This window comes from Triticum urartu, chromosome 3, assembly GCF_003073215.2.
Source record: "Triticum urartu cultivar G1812 chromosome 3, Tu2.1, whole genome shotgun sequence".
NCBI lineage: Eukaryota > Viridiplantae > Streptophyta > Magnoliopsida > Poales > Poaceae > Triticum > Triticum urartu.
The window spans coordinates 720,927,998-720,946,633 of NC_053024.1; the positions used below are offsets into that span (position 1 = coordinate 720,927,998).

The window sequence follows — 18,636 nt, forward strand, 5'->3', positions numbered from 1 at the left end:
GGTTAGGTTTCCGCCGAAACCATCTCGGACCCACCGAGTTGTGGAACTCGGTACCACCGATTGGGCTCAGGCCACTGCACATGTAATTTTCGGTCTGGCCGAGAATTGCAAATCGGTGTGACCGAGTTCGGGACTTTGTGAAACCCTAGCAGTCTCGGTGCCACCAAACTGTGACTCGGTCTGACCGAGTTCACTAGTTTAGGTTCCAACAGCTGCTTCGGTATCACCAAGTTTACAAATCGGTTGATCCGAAATGCTTTCTGTGGAAAACTAAAACTAAGTTTTTGACTCATTCTTTTCACAGGGTCTATCTCATCTATATCTATTCACAGGGTCTGCTGTCAGTGTTTGCAATATGTCTGATCAGAGTGACAGCCAGAACAGGTCAGAGGAGCAGGTTCACCTGAGTGAGGGCACTAGTCCCTCTAGCAGCTCAGATGATGGTAGCAGGAGCACCCCAAGCAACTTACCCAAAGCTGCCACCAGGGCCAGAAAGAAGAAGACCTCTGAATCTGAGGATGAAGACTATGTGGCAGTTGAGGATGAGGCCACTTCCAAGAAGAAAGTGGTTAAGAAGGAATATAGCACTGCTGCTGCCACTAAGCCTGGCATGAAAACCAAAGTGCCTGCAAAGAGAATTCCAATGTCTAAGGCCAGAGCATCTACTCAAGTCCCTTTGGAATCTGAACCCAAAGAGGCTGCTGCAGAAGGGAAGAAGATGAAGGAGAGGGTCAAAAAGACCACTGCTAGAGTGCTTGGAAGATCCTTAATCATGAGAGATTCTGAAGAAGAAGAAGAAGAAGAAGAAGAAGAAGAAGAAGAAGAAGAAGAAGAAGAAGAAGAAGAAGAAGAAGAAGAAGAAGAAGAGGAAGAAGAGGAAGAAGATGTTGCACCAGCACCCAAAGCTCAGAAGCTTATGGGTGATGCCATCAGGGCAGGGGCTATTCCATCTAAGCCTAAGACTGCTCCAAAGGCTGTTGTTTCAGCTCCAAAGCCAAAACTGAAGAGGAGCACCAGGAACATCCCTGCTGAGGAAAAGAACAAGGCCCCAGTGCCTGAAGCTGAAATGGAAGAAGAAGATGATGAGTCACATGTCTTGAGGAAGCTGAAGCCAAAAATCCCAGATCACAATGATGCTCATCCAGTAGCTGAGAACATGAAGATAAGGAAGGACTCAGGTCTGAGGCTATGGAGAGAGTCAGATCCATATGCCACCAGGAGGAGGACTGCTGTGGATTACAGGTTCCATGCAAAGGAACAGCAGGACTTCTATGAGACAGTGTTGCTTGACAAGAAGCCCATAGTGTGTGACATGAGATGGGTCGACTGGGACTACATCAAGGAGAATGATGATCACTATCCAGGTGTACATGACAGTTTCAAGGCTTGTGGAGTCGATGAGTTTGTGGCTCAGAAGCTCACAAAATGGAATGATGAGCTCATCATGCAGTTCTACTCCACAGCTCATTTCTACCCAGATGCAAGGATTGTCTGGATGTCTGAAGGTACCAGTCCACGGTTGCTGAATGGGCGAAGTTGATCAATGCCCCAAAAGAGAGTGAAGATGACTTGGATGTCTATGCCAACAGGAAGAAGGATCACAACACAATGTCACACATGTACAAGGAGATCCCAGATGCTGCTCTTGAGACACATAAGTTTGGATCTGTACATTACCTTCTGTCAGGCTTGCCAACCATCAACTGGATCCTCAGGCACACTCTCTTGCCAAAGTCAGGTGATCACAAGATGATCAGAGGCCATGCAATTAACTTGCTTCACATCTTTGATGTCCCACAGAAGTTCAAAGGCATTAGCCTAATAGTTGAAACTATCAAGAGGACAGCTGCATATCAGAAGAGGAGTTGTGGGTATGCCCCACAGATCCAGGAGCTGATCAACTCCAAGATGGGCACTGGTACATATCTGCTGGACAAGGAGCACATGCCTATCTATCCAGACTTCGAGGACAACACTATGGTTATGAATGAGGATGAACCATCTTCTGTGCACGCACAAGCCAAGAAGTAGAAGGCAAAAGCTGAAAAGGCTGCAAGGATGCCAACTACTGAAGAGCATCTCAGTATCTCCTGAAGAGCAAGCAAGATCAGCTTGGCTACCTGATTGCATCCACTCTGAGGATTGAGAAGGGACTGTCCACCCTGACTCAAAACCAGGAGAGCTTAGAGAGGATTATGGAGCAAAAGTTCTATGACTTGGATGTGAAGGTAACTGAGATTCAGTCCGTTGTGGAGCAACTTCAAGATGATATGCAGGAGAGGAAGGGAAAGACAACCACTAATGCATTTGCCAGAGTGCCTAGAGCTCAGAGGTCTGCTGCAGTGCCTGTTCCAGACACCAGAGTCACGTCATCTGCACCAGCTACAGCTTCAGTGCCACCAGCTCCAGCACCTACTCCATCAGCTCCATCTACTTCAACTAAAGCCTTCGTTCTTGGAGTTATCCGGACACCACCACCTGAAGACCAAGCCTGAGAGACGATCTAGTGCTATGCATTTTCTAGGAACTTTTTGGTAACTTGTTGCCAAAGGGGGAGAAAAATGTATAGATCATAGGCTTTGAGAGAGAGCGTTGCTTTTTATTCTCTCTTGCTTTGGTGGTTGAACTTTATTTGCTTTGCTTGTTTGAGATACCTTTTGTCTTTGTGATACTTGGATGATCATGTGTTTGATCATATGCTACATTAATGCTTGTTGGATGACATTATCCTTTTATCCCTATATAATGCTTGGTGATGAGTGCATGCATTTAATTATTATCATTTTGAGCGCTCCACCAAGATGTATGTGACATGGAAGAGTAACCCATGAGCCTAACTCTTTTTGCATTTGCAGTCCAAAGCAAACCATAAACTATGCACAAATTTAGGGGAAGCTCTTGCCTTTCACATACTTCTCAAAGCGATAAAGTTTTTCACTCTTATTATTATTTGTCGAAGCTTTGATCTATATGTTGTCATCAATTACCAAAAAGGGGGAGATTGAAAGTGCAACTATCCCTAGGTGGTTTTGGTAATTCCTAACAACATATAGCTCATTGAGCTAATGCTATTCCAAGATTAATATTTCAGAAAAAGCTCAATGAATGGCATGGCATGGATGAGGAATGTGGACCCCTCAAAATGTTAAGGACAAAAAGATTGGCTCAAGCTCAAAGCTCAAGACTCTACATTTTATATTTTAGTGATCCAAGATCACATCGAGTCTATAGGAAAAGCCAATACTATCAAGGAGGGATGAGGTGTTGTTTAATGAGGTTCTTGCTTCATAGTGCTTAGTGATATGCTCCAAAACCCTCAACTACCTTCCCACATCCACATATAACCTAAACCAAAAGTCAAACTCGGCCCCACCGATTCTTTCTATCCGGCGCCACCGAGTTTCAAATGTCATAGCCACTGCCACAAACCCTAGGCAAATCGGTCTCACCGATAGGGATTTCGGTCACACCGAGATGGGGTTGTAATCTCTCTGTTTCCCTTCATAACGTTTCGGTCCTACCGAGATGAGCGATCGGTCCCACTAAGATTGCAATGTAAACTCTCTATTTCTCTTTCGTAACATTTCGGTCCCACCGAAATGAGCGATCGGTCCCACCGAGTTTACCTGACCAACTCTCTGGTTAGTTTATTATCAAAATCGGTCCCACCGAGTTTGTGTGATCGGTCACACCGAGATTACGTTATGCCCTAACCCTAACCATATCGGTCCTACCGAGTTGCATCTCAGTCCCACCGAAAATCCTAACGGTCACTAGGTTTGCTGAATCGGTCTGACCGAGTCTTTCACTTCGGTCTCACCAAGATTAGTAAATTGTGTGTAACGGTTAGTTTTTGTGTGGAGGCTATATATACCCCTCCACCCACTCTTCATTCGTGAAGAAAGCCATCAGAACATACCTACACTTCCAATACACATTTTCTGAGATAGAACCACCTACTCATGTGTTGAGGCCAAGAATTCCATTCCTACCATATGAATCTTGATCTCTAGCCTTCCCCAAGTTGCTTTCCACTCAAACCTTCTTTCCACCAAATCCATATCCTGTGAGAGAGAGTTGAGTGTTTGGGAGACTATCATTTGAAGCACAAGAGCAAGGAGTTCATCATCAACACACCATTTGTTACTTCTTGGAGAGTGGTGTCTCCTAGATTGGCTAGGTGTCACTTGGGAGCCTCCGACAAAGATTGTGGAGTTGAACCAAGGAGTTTGTAAGGGCAAGGAGATCGCCTACTTCGTGAAGATCTACCGCTAGCGAGGCAAGTCCTTCATGGGCGATGGCCATGATGGGATAGACAAGGTTGCTTCTTCGTGGACCCTTCATGGGTGGAGCCCTCCGTGGACTCGCGCAACCGTTACCCTTCGTGGGTTGAAGTCTCCATCAACGTGGATGTACGATAGCACCACCTATCGGAACCACGACAAAAACATTCGTGTCTCCAATTGCGTTTGAATTCTCCAAACCCTTCCCTTTACACTCTTGCAAGTTGCATGCTTTACTTTCCGCTGCTCATAGACTCTTTGCATGCTTGCTTGAATTGTGTTAAGATTGCTTGACTTGTGCTAAGATAGCTAAAATCTGCCAAAGACTAAAATTGGGAAAAGGACAGATTTTTATTTGATCAAGTAGTCTAACCACCCCCCCCCTCTAGACATACTTTTGATCCTACAGGTGGCACTACAACAAGGGGTACTACCTAGCTGATGGCATCTATCCGAGATGGTCTACATTTGTGAAGACTATCTCAAACGATGTGCCAGGAGGCAAGAAGTCCCACTTTGCCAAGGTGCAGGAGGCTTGCAGGAAGGATGTTGAGCGGGCATTTGGTGTGCTCCAATCTCGATTTGTTGTTGTCCGGTACCCTGCTCAGACCTGGTGGAAAGATCAAATGTGGGAGATCATGACTTGTTGTGTCATCTTGCACAATATGATCATTGAGAGCGAGCAGGAAGAGTTAGTGCTTGACACTGAATCATACTACAGGCAGGGTCCTCTAGCCCAAGTTGATCACCAGCTACCGGCAACTTGGACTGCCTACCTCAATATGCGTCAGGAGATCCGAGACCCACAGGTGCATCAACAACTGCAGCAGTATCTGGTGGAGCACCTATGCAGGATCAAGGGCGACGCCTAGCTCGACGTGTGATGAAATATGAGTTTTTATTTCTTGAACTATATAATTTGTATTGAACTATTTGTTGTTGAGCTATTTGTTGAACTATTTGATTTTTATTGATTTTCTGTGATGAACTATGTGATACAAAAATTACTTATGTTGAGAATTCATGCCGAACCACGCTGGATATGGGCCGATTCGTGTCGATATCGGGCCATTTTTCGCTGAAAGTGGGCTGAAAAGCGGCCAGAAATGGGCCGATATCGGCGCCTGGGGGCGACGGCTGGGTGCCCAACCGCTCCCAGAGCCAATTCTACCACTGGCTCGCCCCAGGCGGTGATTTTTATGCCTCCTGGGGGGTGGGGGAGGGAGCAAGGGCTGGAGATGCTCTAAGGCCAAGTGTTTTCTTCTGATAAAGCAACATCTGCTTTGTAGTAACACCTACAATGATGATTTGCCTCTTCAGATTTCACTGCCTCCTTTGCCACTTATCATCTGCATATTCTTTGATCCTACACCGATGAACAAGGTCAAAGAAATAGAAGGAAGCTGCAGACCTTGCAATCACAGTAACGCGAAAGCATCATGAGACCTTACAAGGTTTAAATGATACATAATTTCATCAGAAATAGCATACATCGCTTGACTGCTGAACAGCAAATTACTCTTTGATGAAGCATCTCCACAAATGAACTTGAGATATAAGTTGATCGCGCTGCATAATTTTTTCTGAGAAAAACATGATCGACCTGCATAACTCAAGAATTGCCATTATCTTACATACATGTAATGAGAGGCCAGCGTAGCCTGTGCTATTCTTCAGTAATCCTGGGCTTCAGACATGACCTGATGCTGCTAAGCTCCCTGATGAAGCGGACGAGGCGCTCCAACTCGGACGACGACGACCCGGTCCCAGCAACATCCAGCTTGGATTAGCCTGGGTGATAGTGTCGGTGTCGGAGTTGGTGCATCATGGACACCCGAATGTTCACATTTGTGCTACACTTCTTGTAAATATGTTTCCTACTTTCTATAAAAATATAGTACGTCATTTGTGCTACACTTCTTGTAAATATGTTTCCTACTTTCTATAAAAATATAGTACGTCATTGACGTACTCTCGGAAAAAACAATCAGGGTATTGGTATGGCAGGAGCCGCCATGCTTGCGAGGGAGCACGATCTTTGGGCCTTGTCATGGACACTAAACAAAAGTGTAAGGCGCAGTACCTACTTCTGAATGAACAATGAACTACAGAACCTTGTCTCCTAACAATTGTGTGGCACCTAAGAAGGCAAACAGTTTCTTTCACGGCTTCTCTAACTAAACAGAGAACTAAAACCAGATCGATTCTGCATAGGCAAAGGGATGACCGACGCAAACATGTCATTTTTGGCTTCACAGCATTGGTTTGTCAATGCCTTTTTTTCCTCAGAAACAATGAGGTGTCCAGCACGTATGCCAGGTGTATTTTTTTTCCTCTCTCAAAAAGTCAACACTGCAATCAGACGCTCCATGGCTTTCAAGAGCAGTAGCAGGAAATCAGGGGCTGCAAACAAAGACAGCAACACATGGCACTGCCTGCCAAGCTATATTCATCCTGTCAATCATAGGGCTGGCTGGCTGTTGATGGTAAATTATACTCGACCATGTTACATCCATTATACAACCGAGCATGGACATGCTTTTATTCCTGTTATATAGGTTTCTTCATTGTTGGCTCTAACAATGACTGACTAGAAAGACGCCGCAGTCGCTCCAACTCTGTCGCGGGGGATGAGTCGCAGCTCCGAGCCATGCTTCAAGAACACGTTGCCTGAAAAATTAACAACAGTTTTACATCAGCCGGGCAATGAAGAAAAGGGGCACATTTACATAGGGAAGTGGTGTCCTATTGGCTGGACTTGAAGTGCATAATACACAGTATACAATTTGCAAGCTCAACAAGGAGGCTGGGAGAAGATTAAATAACCTAAATGAGAATGGTAGTGAGTACTCCAGGAGACGTAAGTTTCAGAAAGAGAGAATCACAAAGAGGCTATTCAGATATGCACTCACTTCATGTAATATGTCAGAAAAATGATATGCAGTGTTTGATGCCTGTTTTATTGCTTTGCATGTCACCAATCCCTATGGTGATCATCTACTCTTCTTTTACACAAAAGCTGGTCACCTCATTTAAGTTCTAGTAGCCAACAATTTTAGTGCCAGCAGCCCAGCACAAATCAAATGGTTCGATATAAGAACACACACAAAAATATCAGTGACCTCAAACAGTTCCAGCTAATATTGTACAACCTAGTAGACAACTGAATCCAGTGACTCAAGTATTTCTATGGTACAAAATAGTTTGTCGAAAATATACTTGAGAATAATGGAATGAACTGGGAAAGAGCGCAGATCTGAAATAAAATAATGCAAGTGTGGGTATCTGCAAATAGTACCTGCACTTTGCTGTGGGTTGATGCCTACTCCATCTGCAAAGGGGGTAAATGCAACATTATTTCAAGTGAGAAAATTGTGTATCAAACAAACAGGCAAAACAATAATCAACAAACACTTTTCTGCTCTAGTGACCTGAAGCTGGCCACATGTTTGACAGCTCATAATCAAATCGTATTTGCATTAAGAAGCCATCAAAGGACCATGCTACTATTACTATGTTAGTGCTCACCACCAATATGCCACAAAACTAACAGTTCAAAACTATACTGCAGGTTTTCTACAAAGTATTCCCTCGTTTTAGGTCACCAAGTAGTGACCTAAAATGTCTTACATTTGTTCACAGAAGGAGTGCAAACAAACAAGCTGGGAAATAATATTACCTCCGTTCAGAGATAAGTGGCATGGTTTTAGTTCAAAAATTGAAATAAAACCACGCCACTTATTTCCAAACGGAGGGAGTACATCCTTGCATGCTGGTCTAGAATTCCATCTTTGATAGGCTAAAGTTTTCTGTTAACAAATGAGATTATCATAAATGAATCTGCCAAGACAGGAAAACCCCAAGGACTGTTTTCCCACATTCGTAATCACCACTTCACCACATCATCATCATCGTCATACAAAATGTGGTGCGTGATAGCCTATCATCATCATCATTCATCAAGCGCTAGAAGTCAGATGATATGTAGTGGCCATGTCTGGATGGAAAACGATCAACTAGCACAAATCAGTAAATCACCACCGACCATCCCATAAGGTTTAAGGTCACGAAGTGCCAACCATGATTGGAAAACCTGTAAACATGTCCCGGAAAGCAAAATAAAGGCCACATGGGTTCCTACTCACGCTGTCCATATCTCACGCTATGCATTCCCCTGTTCCCACAAACATACAGACTTCCCACTGAATTCGTCCTGTATGTCGACAATTCAAAGTAAACTCTCTTTTTTCCCAATTCACAGGCATACCTGAACTTACAGAATACGTATATCATCAATCATTCCAACATGAAGATAAATCCCACCGAGTGGAACAACTGGCGCCGAGAAGCCATGGATTATCTACCACTTCCCCGTTAAAATCGCAACCTGATAGGCCCTCGTGACGCACCCCTAATCTAAATCGCATCAGAGCAACCAAGAGCACCACGGTCCCGACGGGATCCGACGGGAGGACGCGCGGAGGTTGGGGGCGGGGGGTCGTACCGTTGGTGATGATGGCGCTGGTCTGGGGCGGGACCTTGAACTCCTCGGCAGCGAACTTGAGCACCGCGGTGAAGGGCGCCGCCTCCGGCACGCTGAACCTGCGAAAGCCACCGAACGACACACACGGATCAGGGACGGGCAGCGGCGCACGGATCAGGACGAGATCTGGTCCGAGGAGGGGAGGGGAAGGGGAAGAGGGGGATCTGTACTCACACTTTGAAGGGGAGCTTGGGGTCGGAGGTGAGGATCACCTTGAACGACACCTTCCCTCCTCCTCCTCCGCCGCCGCCCTCCGCCGCCATGGGTGTGCTGTGGGGTGCGAGCCGAGACGCCGCCGCCGCCTGGTGGGTCGCGTGATAGAATGCGATGCGCCTCACGAGCCCTTCTTTTTGTGTAGGAGGAATTCCCTTTACGTTACTACGTACTTTTTTTCATTTCTTTCTCTTTTTTTCCTTCCGTCCAAGAAAGAAAATATTTATATCTATACAGATACGACGAATATTTCGAAAGTAAATGCATTTTGGAAAAAAAAATATTTGTATAAAGACACATTTTGCAGTTCAGGTCTCCCTCACGCATTCTCTTACTCCAGCTTGCCACGAGAAAGCACCAGACGAGGCTTCAGTTACGGCTATGAAACCGCAGGTTCAGCAACGGTGAACAAAGAAAACAAAAAACATCTGACCGAAATATTTGGGGACGATCCTGTATTACACTTTGGTGAAGGAACTTTAGGACATCCTTGGGGAAACGCACCTTGATCAGCAACAGGCTGATGACGCGTTCGTATATAACATCACAGATTTAGCAATTTCACATTTGACACACAGCTCTGAATCGAGCAGCAAGCTGAGCTAAAACACCCCATGCCACTCTCACAACTGAAACAAACAAACAAACAAACAAACAAATCGAAAGAAATACATAGCACCTGACAGCCCTCAAGTTGCTAATGCTAACAGACAGATAGCACATGGGTGCGTGCATGATGACCAAATGAATTCCACTTCCAGCCTCTCGCGTCAGCTTCGAGACACCAGGTCCTTCATGAAATGGCAGGTTCAGCAACGGTGAACAATGAAAACAAAATATCTCTGACCAGCAACAGACTGATGATGCGTTCATAGATAACATCACATCTTTCGCAATTTCATATTCTACCCAGAACTATGATCGACATTGCCCGCCGGCTTCACTTAATGACTGCTTGCTTGCTTGACAGGCCTTGCGCCTGCAGAGTTACAACCTCAAAATTTCCGCAGCAAACAAGCTCAAAACTCGAAATACAACTCCATGCCGCCCCGGCGACAACCGGAACCAAGAGAAAAAACAACAACGAATAAATAGCACCTGAGGTGGTACTAATGCCAATGCTAGTAATACATGGGAACAACACTCATGGCAAAGCGACTGCCTAACCAAACGGATTCCAAGCTCTCGTGTCGAGTTCCGAGCACCCAGGTTTCTTCTTCAGAGCTGCGAGGGGATCTCGCCTTCCTCCAAATCATCGTCCCACAGCTTCAACGGGGACCTCATTTCGCCGTACCCGTCCACGTCCATCATCCCGAGATCAAAGTCGAGGAAGTCATCGGGGTTCATGTCCCCAAACAGCTCCTCGTAGGCGTCTCCCATCTCCTGCTCAAACTCCACGCTGGGCAGCTCCGAGAGCAGTACCCCCTGGGCGTCGTCGATGTCCAGCGGGTAGACTTTTGTGAGAGATCTCTTCTTCAGAGCTTCAGGGGTTGCGGATGGCGTCAGCTTGCTTTCTTGGTTGTGTTCTTCTTCCTGAGGATGACTCGAGACCTCAGATGCTAGAGTACTGATGGGAGACAGCACTGAAGAATCTATCTTGCGATCTGTGTCAGGTGTTTTCATATCTTTGGCAGGATCTGAAGCTGCATGGTTCTTGAGGTCAATAACCTGACCCTCTAAGGTCCCACCTTCAACTCCTTCCTTCAAGTCCACTGGGTAGACTTTCATGCAGGATTCAGCCTTTGGAGCCCCAGGAGTCATGTTCGATGCCATCTTGCTATGTTGATCAACTTCCCCCTGTTTACCACCAAATGCCAGACCACGGACATACGACGGCATGCTGTCCATCTTAGGTTCACTCGTAACCTTCACTTGAGAAAGATTTGTGGTACGTGACGGACCAGAATCCTTGAGATCAATAACCTGCGTCTCTGGAGACAACTCGCCTTCCTCTATTTCTTCCTCCTGAAACTGGGTGCCTTCTATAGGAGGGCTATCATTCGAAGTGCCAGGGGGCTGCTCATTTCTGCTAATCTTGTTTGCAGGCTTCTCGACTTGAAACTCGTAACTATCTGATGGAAGGAAGACATTGATAGTTGGGTACTCGACAATAAGAGTGCCCCTCAGTTGGGGGCGCAAGGGCTCTTCTATATTGAGTTGACGGTGTGGCGACTTTGAATTCTATAGCAATGTTAAAACAAGAAGTCATTTTAATACAAATTTAGAGCAAAGATCAATAACCGCAGAAGACACATGGAAACTTGACTGCAGTACCTTGGCAGACTTCTGAACGAACAGTTTCAAATCACGCAGTTCAGTATTGCGATATGGCGTAAGCTGGTCCTTCCAAGGGGAAGGAGTCAGATGCTTTTCCAATAAAGATAGCAAGCTTGCATTCTCGTCTGTCCTGGAAAAGAAGGCATAATGAGCATTGAAGGAACAGAGATTCTATATTTATGTGTAGGATCAAACTAACTAGCGCAACATATATATGAATGTTTAGCTCTGCTTCCAGATGTTTGGTAGTAGTAAGTAAGTGCAGAATCAGAAAATATGTCCCATAAGAAGTTTGAAAATGATAGACAGATCATCTCCATAACATACAGAGCAACTACTTCAGAAATTTTAAGTACTCTTGTACTAAATCAGCGACAATTAATATGGATCGGAAGGAGTAGCTTTTACATATATATCTTATCATCTTGCAATGGTGCTAAACTAACAAGGATTGCAAACAGGAAAAACAGGAGGAGACATTCTATGCTGATAGATTAGAAAACTTACTGCTCGTCAGTTAGGACAATATCTGTTGAATTGAACTTCCACTCGACTGTCCAGTATATGCAGTCACTTCTGAAAAGAGATATTTACACATAAGGAGGGGGAGTGATACTACTGGTAAGGTTCATTCAAATGTATTTAGGCATAGGATGCTTGCACAAATTATTAAGAAAATAAAACGTTGTATATTGATTCACAACGTGTTGTAGCCAATGTGCTGACAGTGGTTGTGTTATTGCTTAAATAGCAAGGAGAGGACAAACTTGCATGGAAAACTTATCAGTTATGAGTCGAAGCGCCTAACCATGGAATCATGCAAAGGCCAAACTGAATCATAATCACATTAAGTATGACAGGAACCCCAACAATCAAAGACTCTAGAGCAAACTTGCCGAACTTCCGAGTAGAAAAGTTGCTAAGCAACATGCAGGCCCATACATCCACCAGTGCAACTGGAGCAGCTGCACAGGCCCCCAACTTTCTTTTACGTTTTTTTAGGCAATTCTTTTAAGTATTATCAGTTCTGATTAAGAGATTAAAGATTAATCAGTTTGTTGAACTATAAATAAAGAGAAAAAGACACAGGCCAACCATGGAACCAAACCACCAACCCAAGCCCATGGCCAAACTATTGTCTCTCTCTCTCATCTCTTTCTATCACATTCACGTGCAGGAGAACTCTAGAGGCAGTTTATGTTGCGCATCAAATTCCAGGCAGCCTCTCTCTTCCTTGGCTCGCCCCAGCTCAGTGGCAAATCAAATCTCTCCAAATTAAATAGCTGGAAATTAACTCTTGGACGCCTCGTATCCTTGCTCTATTCTCCTCCGATGGCTTCTCAATTTCCTGAGAAGAGAGGTGTCCATGGCAGTCGGCTGCAGGTTCGTTCAACTGCAACATATAAATTAGGGGCTTTCCTATTGATTTTACATTCAATCCTCCCTTAAGAAAATCCGAACAATCGGAGTCGTGTTTCGCTGCTTGGTCTGTGGTCGTGGCACAGAGCAATCGGAGACCCAAGCATCAGCCTCAGTCAACAGCCGGGCTGCCGAAGGTTGTTTCGTCTCTTCTCTTGCCCCTCAGTTCTTTAGTTTCTCTTTTAAGGAAGTCTTGACCTTTAGTTAATTGGTTGTTCTTTCCTGAAGTTGTGCATCCTTGTAGCTTCAGTATCCTAATTTTCTAAGATGTCTTCTAGTTGTAGACATAGGAGATTTTCGTTTAATCCTTTGAGAAATCTATACTGCTACAAATGGTCAATGAAAAATGTTTTAATTGACTTTCTTATATATCACCAGGACCCAAATTTTGGGGGTACGGCCTTGGCAATGTGCATCAGACGTTCACAATGATGTCAACAAGTAAATGATTACTGAATACATAGGCAAAGCAACAACTCAAACAAGATAGAGAGCATTTCACTTCTCCACAGCATCCATTTGCTTTCAGTATCTTCAGTTTCAGTCAACAGTTACTGACACAAAATCAACTTTACTTCAGTAATATATCATCATCATCATCATCATATCGCGATAGACAGGATCAATCAATCGAAAGAGCAGCACTGAGATACCTCCTGTCGTGCCGCGAGCGGTTCTGCTCCCTCCTGGTCATGCCAGTTGGTTGGAAGGCGAGCCGGACGCCCCGGCGCTCCGCGGCCTTGCGGAGGAAGGAGAGCCACGGCGGCAGCTGGGCGCCATGGCGTCCCTCGAAGCCGCAGCCGAAGTTGCGGCCCAAGCCGCCGAGCAGCCTGTGGGCTGACTCCCTGACCATGCTCGTCTCCTCCAACAAGTTGTAATCTGCAAGCGGAGAAAACAGGGGACAGACGGTCAGCATGGATGGAGGCCACGGCGAGCGAGCGAGGGAGTGGGCCGGGGGGGCGAGGGACGGATCCGTCACCGGAGAGGAGCTGGTTGTCGTCGAACTGGGCGAGCGGGACGGGGACGGTGCGGGGGCGCTTGCCGGAGCAGGCGGTGCGGCGCTTGTGGGCCTGCACGCAGGGGAGGCTGCAGGTGAGGCGCGAGCAGCCCGGGCACCGGTACTTCCACGGCTGCTCCCCGCACTCCTGGCACGGGGCGCCCTTCTCCCCGCCGCCGCCGCCGCCGCCGGGGCCGGAGGTGGAGGCGGCGGCGGCGCTGGGGGGCGGGCCCTGCGCGGGCGGCTCCCCCACCATACCGAGGCCGGGGGGCAGGCGGCGCGGCGGTGGCGGCGGGGGTTTTCTGGCTAGGGTTTAGTGGGGGGTTTAGCAGCGGGGCGGGGCGGCCGGCGGCGGTGACCGTTTGGGTGTCTCTGGCAGCGAGCGAGGTGGGAAAGGTGGGGTTTTTTATCCGCCGGAGGATGATACACCAATTACTAATTTCTATTTGTGCTTTGATTTGACATACAGTATTTGGTAGGGTGCAATGAATATTTCTGCTAGGGTTAGTTAAAGAGTCGACGATTCTGGATTTTTTTGGTGCGATGAATTGATTTTAGTTAAGAGTCCGGAAAATTAGAAAAAACGCTCCAACGTTCAACCGCCATCACTTTAGAGTGAAGGAGGTGAAGTGAAGACAAAGGGATTGTCAGGGTTCCTCACTGACAACGGCGAGGTGAAAACCCCCTTCCCGGGGCATTGCCAGTGACGGATTTGCCCCAGTGACGACTGCCTCTAGTGGCGTTTATTCCTTGCGCTCCCTCATAGATCTCCCCACCGATCTCCCTCTTCCCACTGTCGGCGACCATGGTGGCCGGGGTTTGCTGAAGGAAGGTCGGGTTCTTCCTTTATGTTTTGGTGGTGTTTTTCTTTCACGCAAATAAAACGTCGACCGGATATGAAGTTGATCGTGATTATCTTTTCTCTCATGTCCCTGGGTACATGTGGATGGTGAGGTAGCAGAGGAAGGGGAAGGCTCTGAGGCTACTTCTTATGCCGACGTTCGTTTTCCTTTTCTGTGGTGAAGCTCTTGGTCACCCGGCATCACTCCCTCTCACCTTCTTTACTGGAATAAACCCCCTTCACGAGTGCTTCCCTTTTATCAGGGGATTCGGTGCCAAATCAATTGATTCGGGTGATTTCCTGCTACAATCCCCAATATTGTTCTTCCCTCTGTGGAGGGGGCAAAGAAGAATTAAAGAGGAGTAAGGTCAAACCTGGTGTTGTGTCTCGCCGCCCTCTGCTAGCAAGGTAGCAATGGTGGTAAAATGAGGAGCAGAAGAGTGATGGAGATCCAGATTGAGAAGGTGCTAATCATCGATGGCTGCTGTCAAGAGGCTCTCGCCCCTGCTGCAATGGTCGATTGTCAGCCGTTTTAGCTTACCATCGGATATGTTGGTTGAATGGCAGTGTTTCTTCTTCCTCCCGACCAAGATGCCAGATGAGAGACAATGTGGTTTCAGCATGAAGTCCATGGTGTGCTACCATGGAGGCTTTGCCGCCCCAATTGGTGTCCCTAGCGACGACAAGATTGTGTACCCCCATTTTACATCGGGGGCCTTCGAAACCCTTCTATGTTTTAAAAGAAAAATGTGGGATTGTTAGGGTGTGGACTCTACGACATCACTCGAGAGGCCAAGGTTGCGAGGTAAACACTATTGTCGTGATATCGAGTTTGAGTCAAGGAAAGAAAATCCGGTGAAAATCAAGTTTTCAGCGAGATGAGTCAAAGACGGGAGAATATCCAGTGGAAATCAAGTTTTTGTTGAACCGAAAACAATGTATAAGATGTTTCAGAAATTCCGAGGAACATGTAAACTTTCAAAGTCAACTTCAATTTCACAAAGGAAACAAACACAAATTCAGCATCAATTCATAATTTCACATTTTCTACATGATTCACCTTTTGATTGCTGAGGTTGGCTTTTTTTCAATAGCTCTCAGGTGAAACTGAATTACGAACCAAACTTTTCAGGGGGGGTTTCACTTCCAACGCCAATGGCAAATGAACCTAATTCACAAAGCACTGTAATACATCCATTTCATCAAACTAAGATCAGAGGGAGTGCTAAATTTGATCCAGGGCAAAAGCGATTCCTTTTCACTTAATGGAGAACCAAGGGCAATAGAACCCAATCTAGGAGGCATGCACACATTCCACATGTCAAAAGAAAGTGAAACGTAACTTCTTGGAACCAGAAACAGCACAGGACAGAAAACACAATTAAATAGCAAGTTGACCATCTTTAGATTGTGAGTCGACCAACAGCTGTCTTAATATCAAAGAGCTCATTCTAACACAAACGAACCCATAAACCATGGTCTTAAGCTACAATCTCGATAAACAAAATCATCAGTGTTCACAGAATTCAAACATCAACAGAGAGGACAGCACCCCACGCACGCATTGGATCTGAAGACCTGTTGGGTGCTCCCACTTGCTGAAGAGTCGCTTCTTCACTCCATGGTAGCTCCAGAACCGAAAGTGCCGCCGCCGCCTCCACGGCCAAAGGGCCTGGCAGCACCACCAGCACCCTGGAGAAACAATTACAGATTGTACAAAATTAGATAACCAGAAGGAAGTATAGAGTTTATATGTGCAATTAAGGAATGGTTTACATAGTAGAGTCTATATGTGCAATGAAGGAATGTTTTACATAGTACAGCACCAGAATTGAAAACTGTTTTACATAGAACAGAAACAGAGCTGAGAACTGCCAAGCTATGATCAAGCCTCATAGGAAACCAGAGCTTAACACTACAATCTATGATCAAGCTAAAAACCAATACAGTATCACAGTAGAATATTTCCAACATATAATGAGAGAATCAGAGTCCAGTTATCAAAACTGGTTCGAATGCTAGAAGCTAGAAACATAATCATGTCATGAATGCACACCTAAGTTGATGCCAACAATCATATGAAATTTAACAACGGTAATTGCAGTCCTTACCCTGAAAGCTGGCTGGTACTCAGCAGGAGCTCCACCCTTCTCACCAGCAAAATCACCTGGAGCACCACGTGGGCCTCCTCTGTAACCATCCCTGTCACCATACCTGGGCCTGTCACCCTCAAAACGAGGAGGACCCCTGCCAAATTTAGCAAAACCAATTAGTGAATACAAATACATCAGTGTTCTTGATATATGAATGTAAGAGAAACAGACAAGCTGGACACCATGGAAGAATTGTGTTTCATACTTTGCCAAATGTAACTACTTATGGCTTTAACTACACAACATTATAGGGAGGATAATTGTAGGTCAAATTGTAGAATATACATATACAGATATATAAAAAACACAAGCCTAATTCCCCTGTGTTTCAACAACTGAATAGCATGGCCATACAACAGAAATGGAACAGAGATTATTATTGAGCATTGGTGTGGCATGGCAAGGTTCATCAACTAATTTCAACTTTGCTAAACAAATGGTGGATCAGGACTAAAATTTATCCTCATTCCAAGTCAACAGGCACCAAGATTAGACAGACTAATCAAAATATAGAGTATAGCTAGATGATCAGTGTGGTTATATTCTCAACAGCAACAGGAACAACCATGCCCAAAACAGAGAGGCAGAATGATGAACATAGCTAGCTCACCTGGGGCGGTCACCCGGTGGGCCAGAGCCGAAGGGGCGGGACGGGGGCTTGGCGGACTTCTTGAGGGTGTTGGGCACGATCTCAGACGGCAGGTTGAGGAAGGTGCGGAGGAACTCAATGCCGTCGTTGGTCAGGTACCAGTAGTAGTGCTGCCACGAGAAGGTCTCCCTGACGTACTCCTTGGACTTGAAGCTCTGCATGAGCTTGATGACCTCGAGGTTCGAGGCATCGACCTGGGGGTGCTTGGCCAGGTTGTAGTCCTTCTTGGCGTACAAGACTCCCTCTGCACACACATCACAATGGATTCATCGGTCAAATCCTTCAGACCATCCAAAGTAGTAGCATTCTTGGACACATCAATCAAAAGTTGAAATTCGCAGCAAGGAATTCAGTTAAGATGCTCAGACTATTGTAATAGTCAGTAGAATTCTTCAAGATTGCAGCTTGACATGAATAAGATTCTACAGTTAGGATGTCAGTGATGTCCTAACTGTCTAGATTCGAACCTTGCAGCAACCGCGCATCGGAGCGAACTCGCCGCGGTCAATGGGTGCCAAGAACACTGACGGAGCAACCTGGCCAAAACCCTACACAACACATGGATCGAACCCTACAGAAGAAGACTAACGAGATGGCATCTGGATCCTAACCACGGCCGGCACGGTGCGAAAAATGGGGGAGGGAGGGGGGAGGAGCTCACCCTGGAAGAGGTACTTGCAGATCTCGCGGCGGTTCTTCTTGGAGATGATCTGCAGAGGGAGACAAGGGAGGTCAGATTAGGGAGCTCTACCACCGGAGCAACCAACGGGGAGAGCGGACTCGGCTGGGGGGTGCTCACCATGGTGACGGGCGCCGGGGGCGGAGGGCGGGGACGGAGACGGCGGCGCCGCGGCGTGCAGGGGAACGGGAGGCGGAGCGCGGCTGCTGGGATGGAGGGAGAAACCCTAGCCGTCTGGGGGGTCGGTATATGTAGGGGCGCCGCCTGGGCCAAGAGGTGATGGGCTGGTGTGGCGGGCTTGCGTCTGGGCTTGTTGTTCTTGGGGCAGGTTTTGCCACTTTGCTCTGTGGTTTTGTGCAGGCCTGGCCGAGAAGACACACGGTGGCCCAGGTGCTCTCGGTAAACATTGAGATGACATGGGCTTTTGTCTCAGAAAAAAAAATGACATGGGTTTGTACTTCTACTTCCTGTATCAAAAAAATATGATTCGTGTATATGAGAAATGGTAAACCTGTGTCAACAAGTGCTTAGATGTATACCAAAGATGTACAATGGGTATGAAAACAGTAGACCTCAAAACAT

General features: G+C 46.3%; 3 protein-coding genes across 3 annotated transcripts; all 3 read right to left on the bottom strand.

Moving 5' to 3' along the window:
- Nucleotides 1–6,687: 6,687 nt before the first annotated feature.
- Nucleotides 6,688–9,214, bottom strand: LOC125546201 (ubiquitin-fold modifier 1). The gene is made up of 4 exons (XM_048710369.1): nucleotides 9,001–9,214; nucleotides 8,788–8,885; nucleotides 7,582–7,614; nucleotides 6,688–6,953 (listed from the first exon to the last, which is right to left on the bottom strand). The coding sequence occupies exons 1-4, from the start codon at nucleotides 9,087–9,089 to the stop codon at nucleotides 6,874–6,876; spliced, it is 300 nt and encodes a 99-aa protein (XP_048566326.1). The 5' UTR covers nucleotides 9,090–9,214; the 3' UTR covers nucleotides 6,688–6,873.
- Nucleotides 9,215–9,529: 315 nt separating this feature from the next.
- On the bottom strand, nucleotides 9,530–14,126 carry LOC125546202 (putative box C/D snoRNA protein SPCC613.07). The gene is made up of 5 exons (XM_048710370.1): nucleotides 13,715–14,126; nucleotides 13,389–13,614; nucleotides 11,824–11,892; nucleotides 11,314–11,446; nucleotides 9,530–11,220 (listed from the first exon to the last, which is right to left on the bottom strand). The coding sequence occupies exons 1-5, from the start codon at nucleotides 13,986–13,988 to the stop codon at nucleotides 10,258–10,260; spliced, it is 1,665 nt and encodes a 554-aa protein (XP_048566327.1). The 5' UTR covers nucleotides 13,989–14,126; the 3' UTR covers nucleotides 9,530–10,257.
- Nucleotides 14,127–15,954: 1,828 nt separating this feature from the next.
- On the bottom strand, nucleotides 15,955–18,365 carry LOC125546203 (40S ribosomal protein S10-1-like). Its single transcript, XM_048710371.1, has 5 exons — nucleotides 18,175–18,365; nucleotides 18,037–18,085; nucleotides 17,337–17,619; nucleotides 16,685–16,820; nucleotides 15,955–16,265 (listed from the first exon to the last, which is right to left on the bottom strand). The coding sequence occupies exons 1-5, from the start codon at nucleotides 18,175–18,177 to the stop codon at nucleotides 16,188–16,190; spliced, it is 549 nt and encodes a 182-aa protein (XP_048566328.1). The 5' UTR covers nucleotides 18,178–18,365; the 3' UTR covers nucleotides 15,955–16,187.
- Between the last annotated feature and the right edge of the window lie 271 nt (nucleotides 18,366–18,636).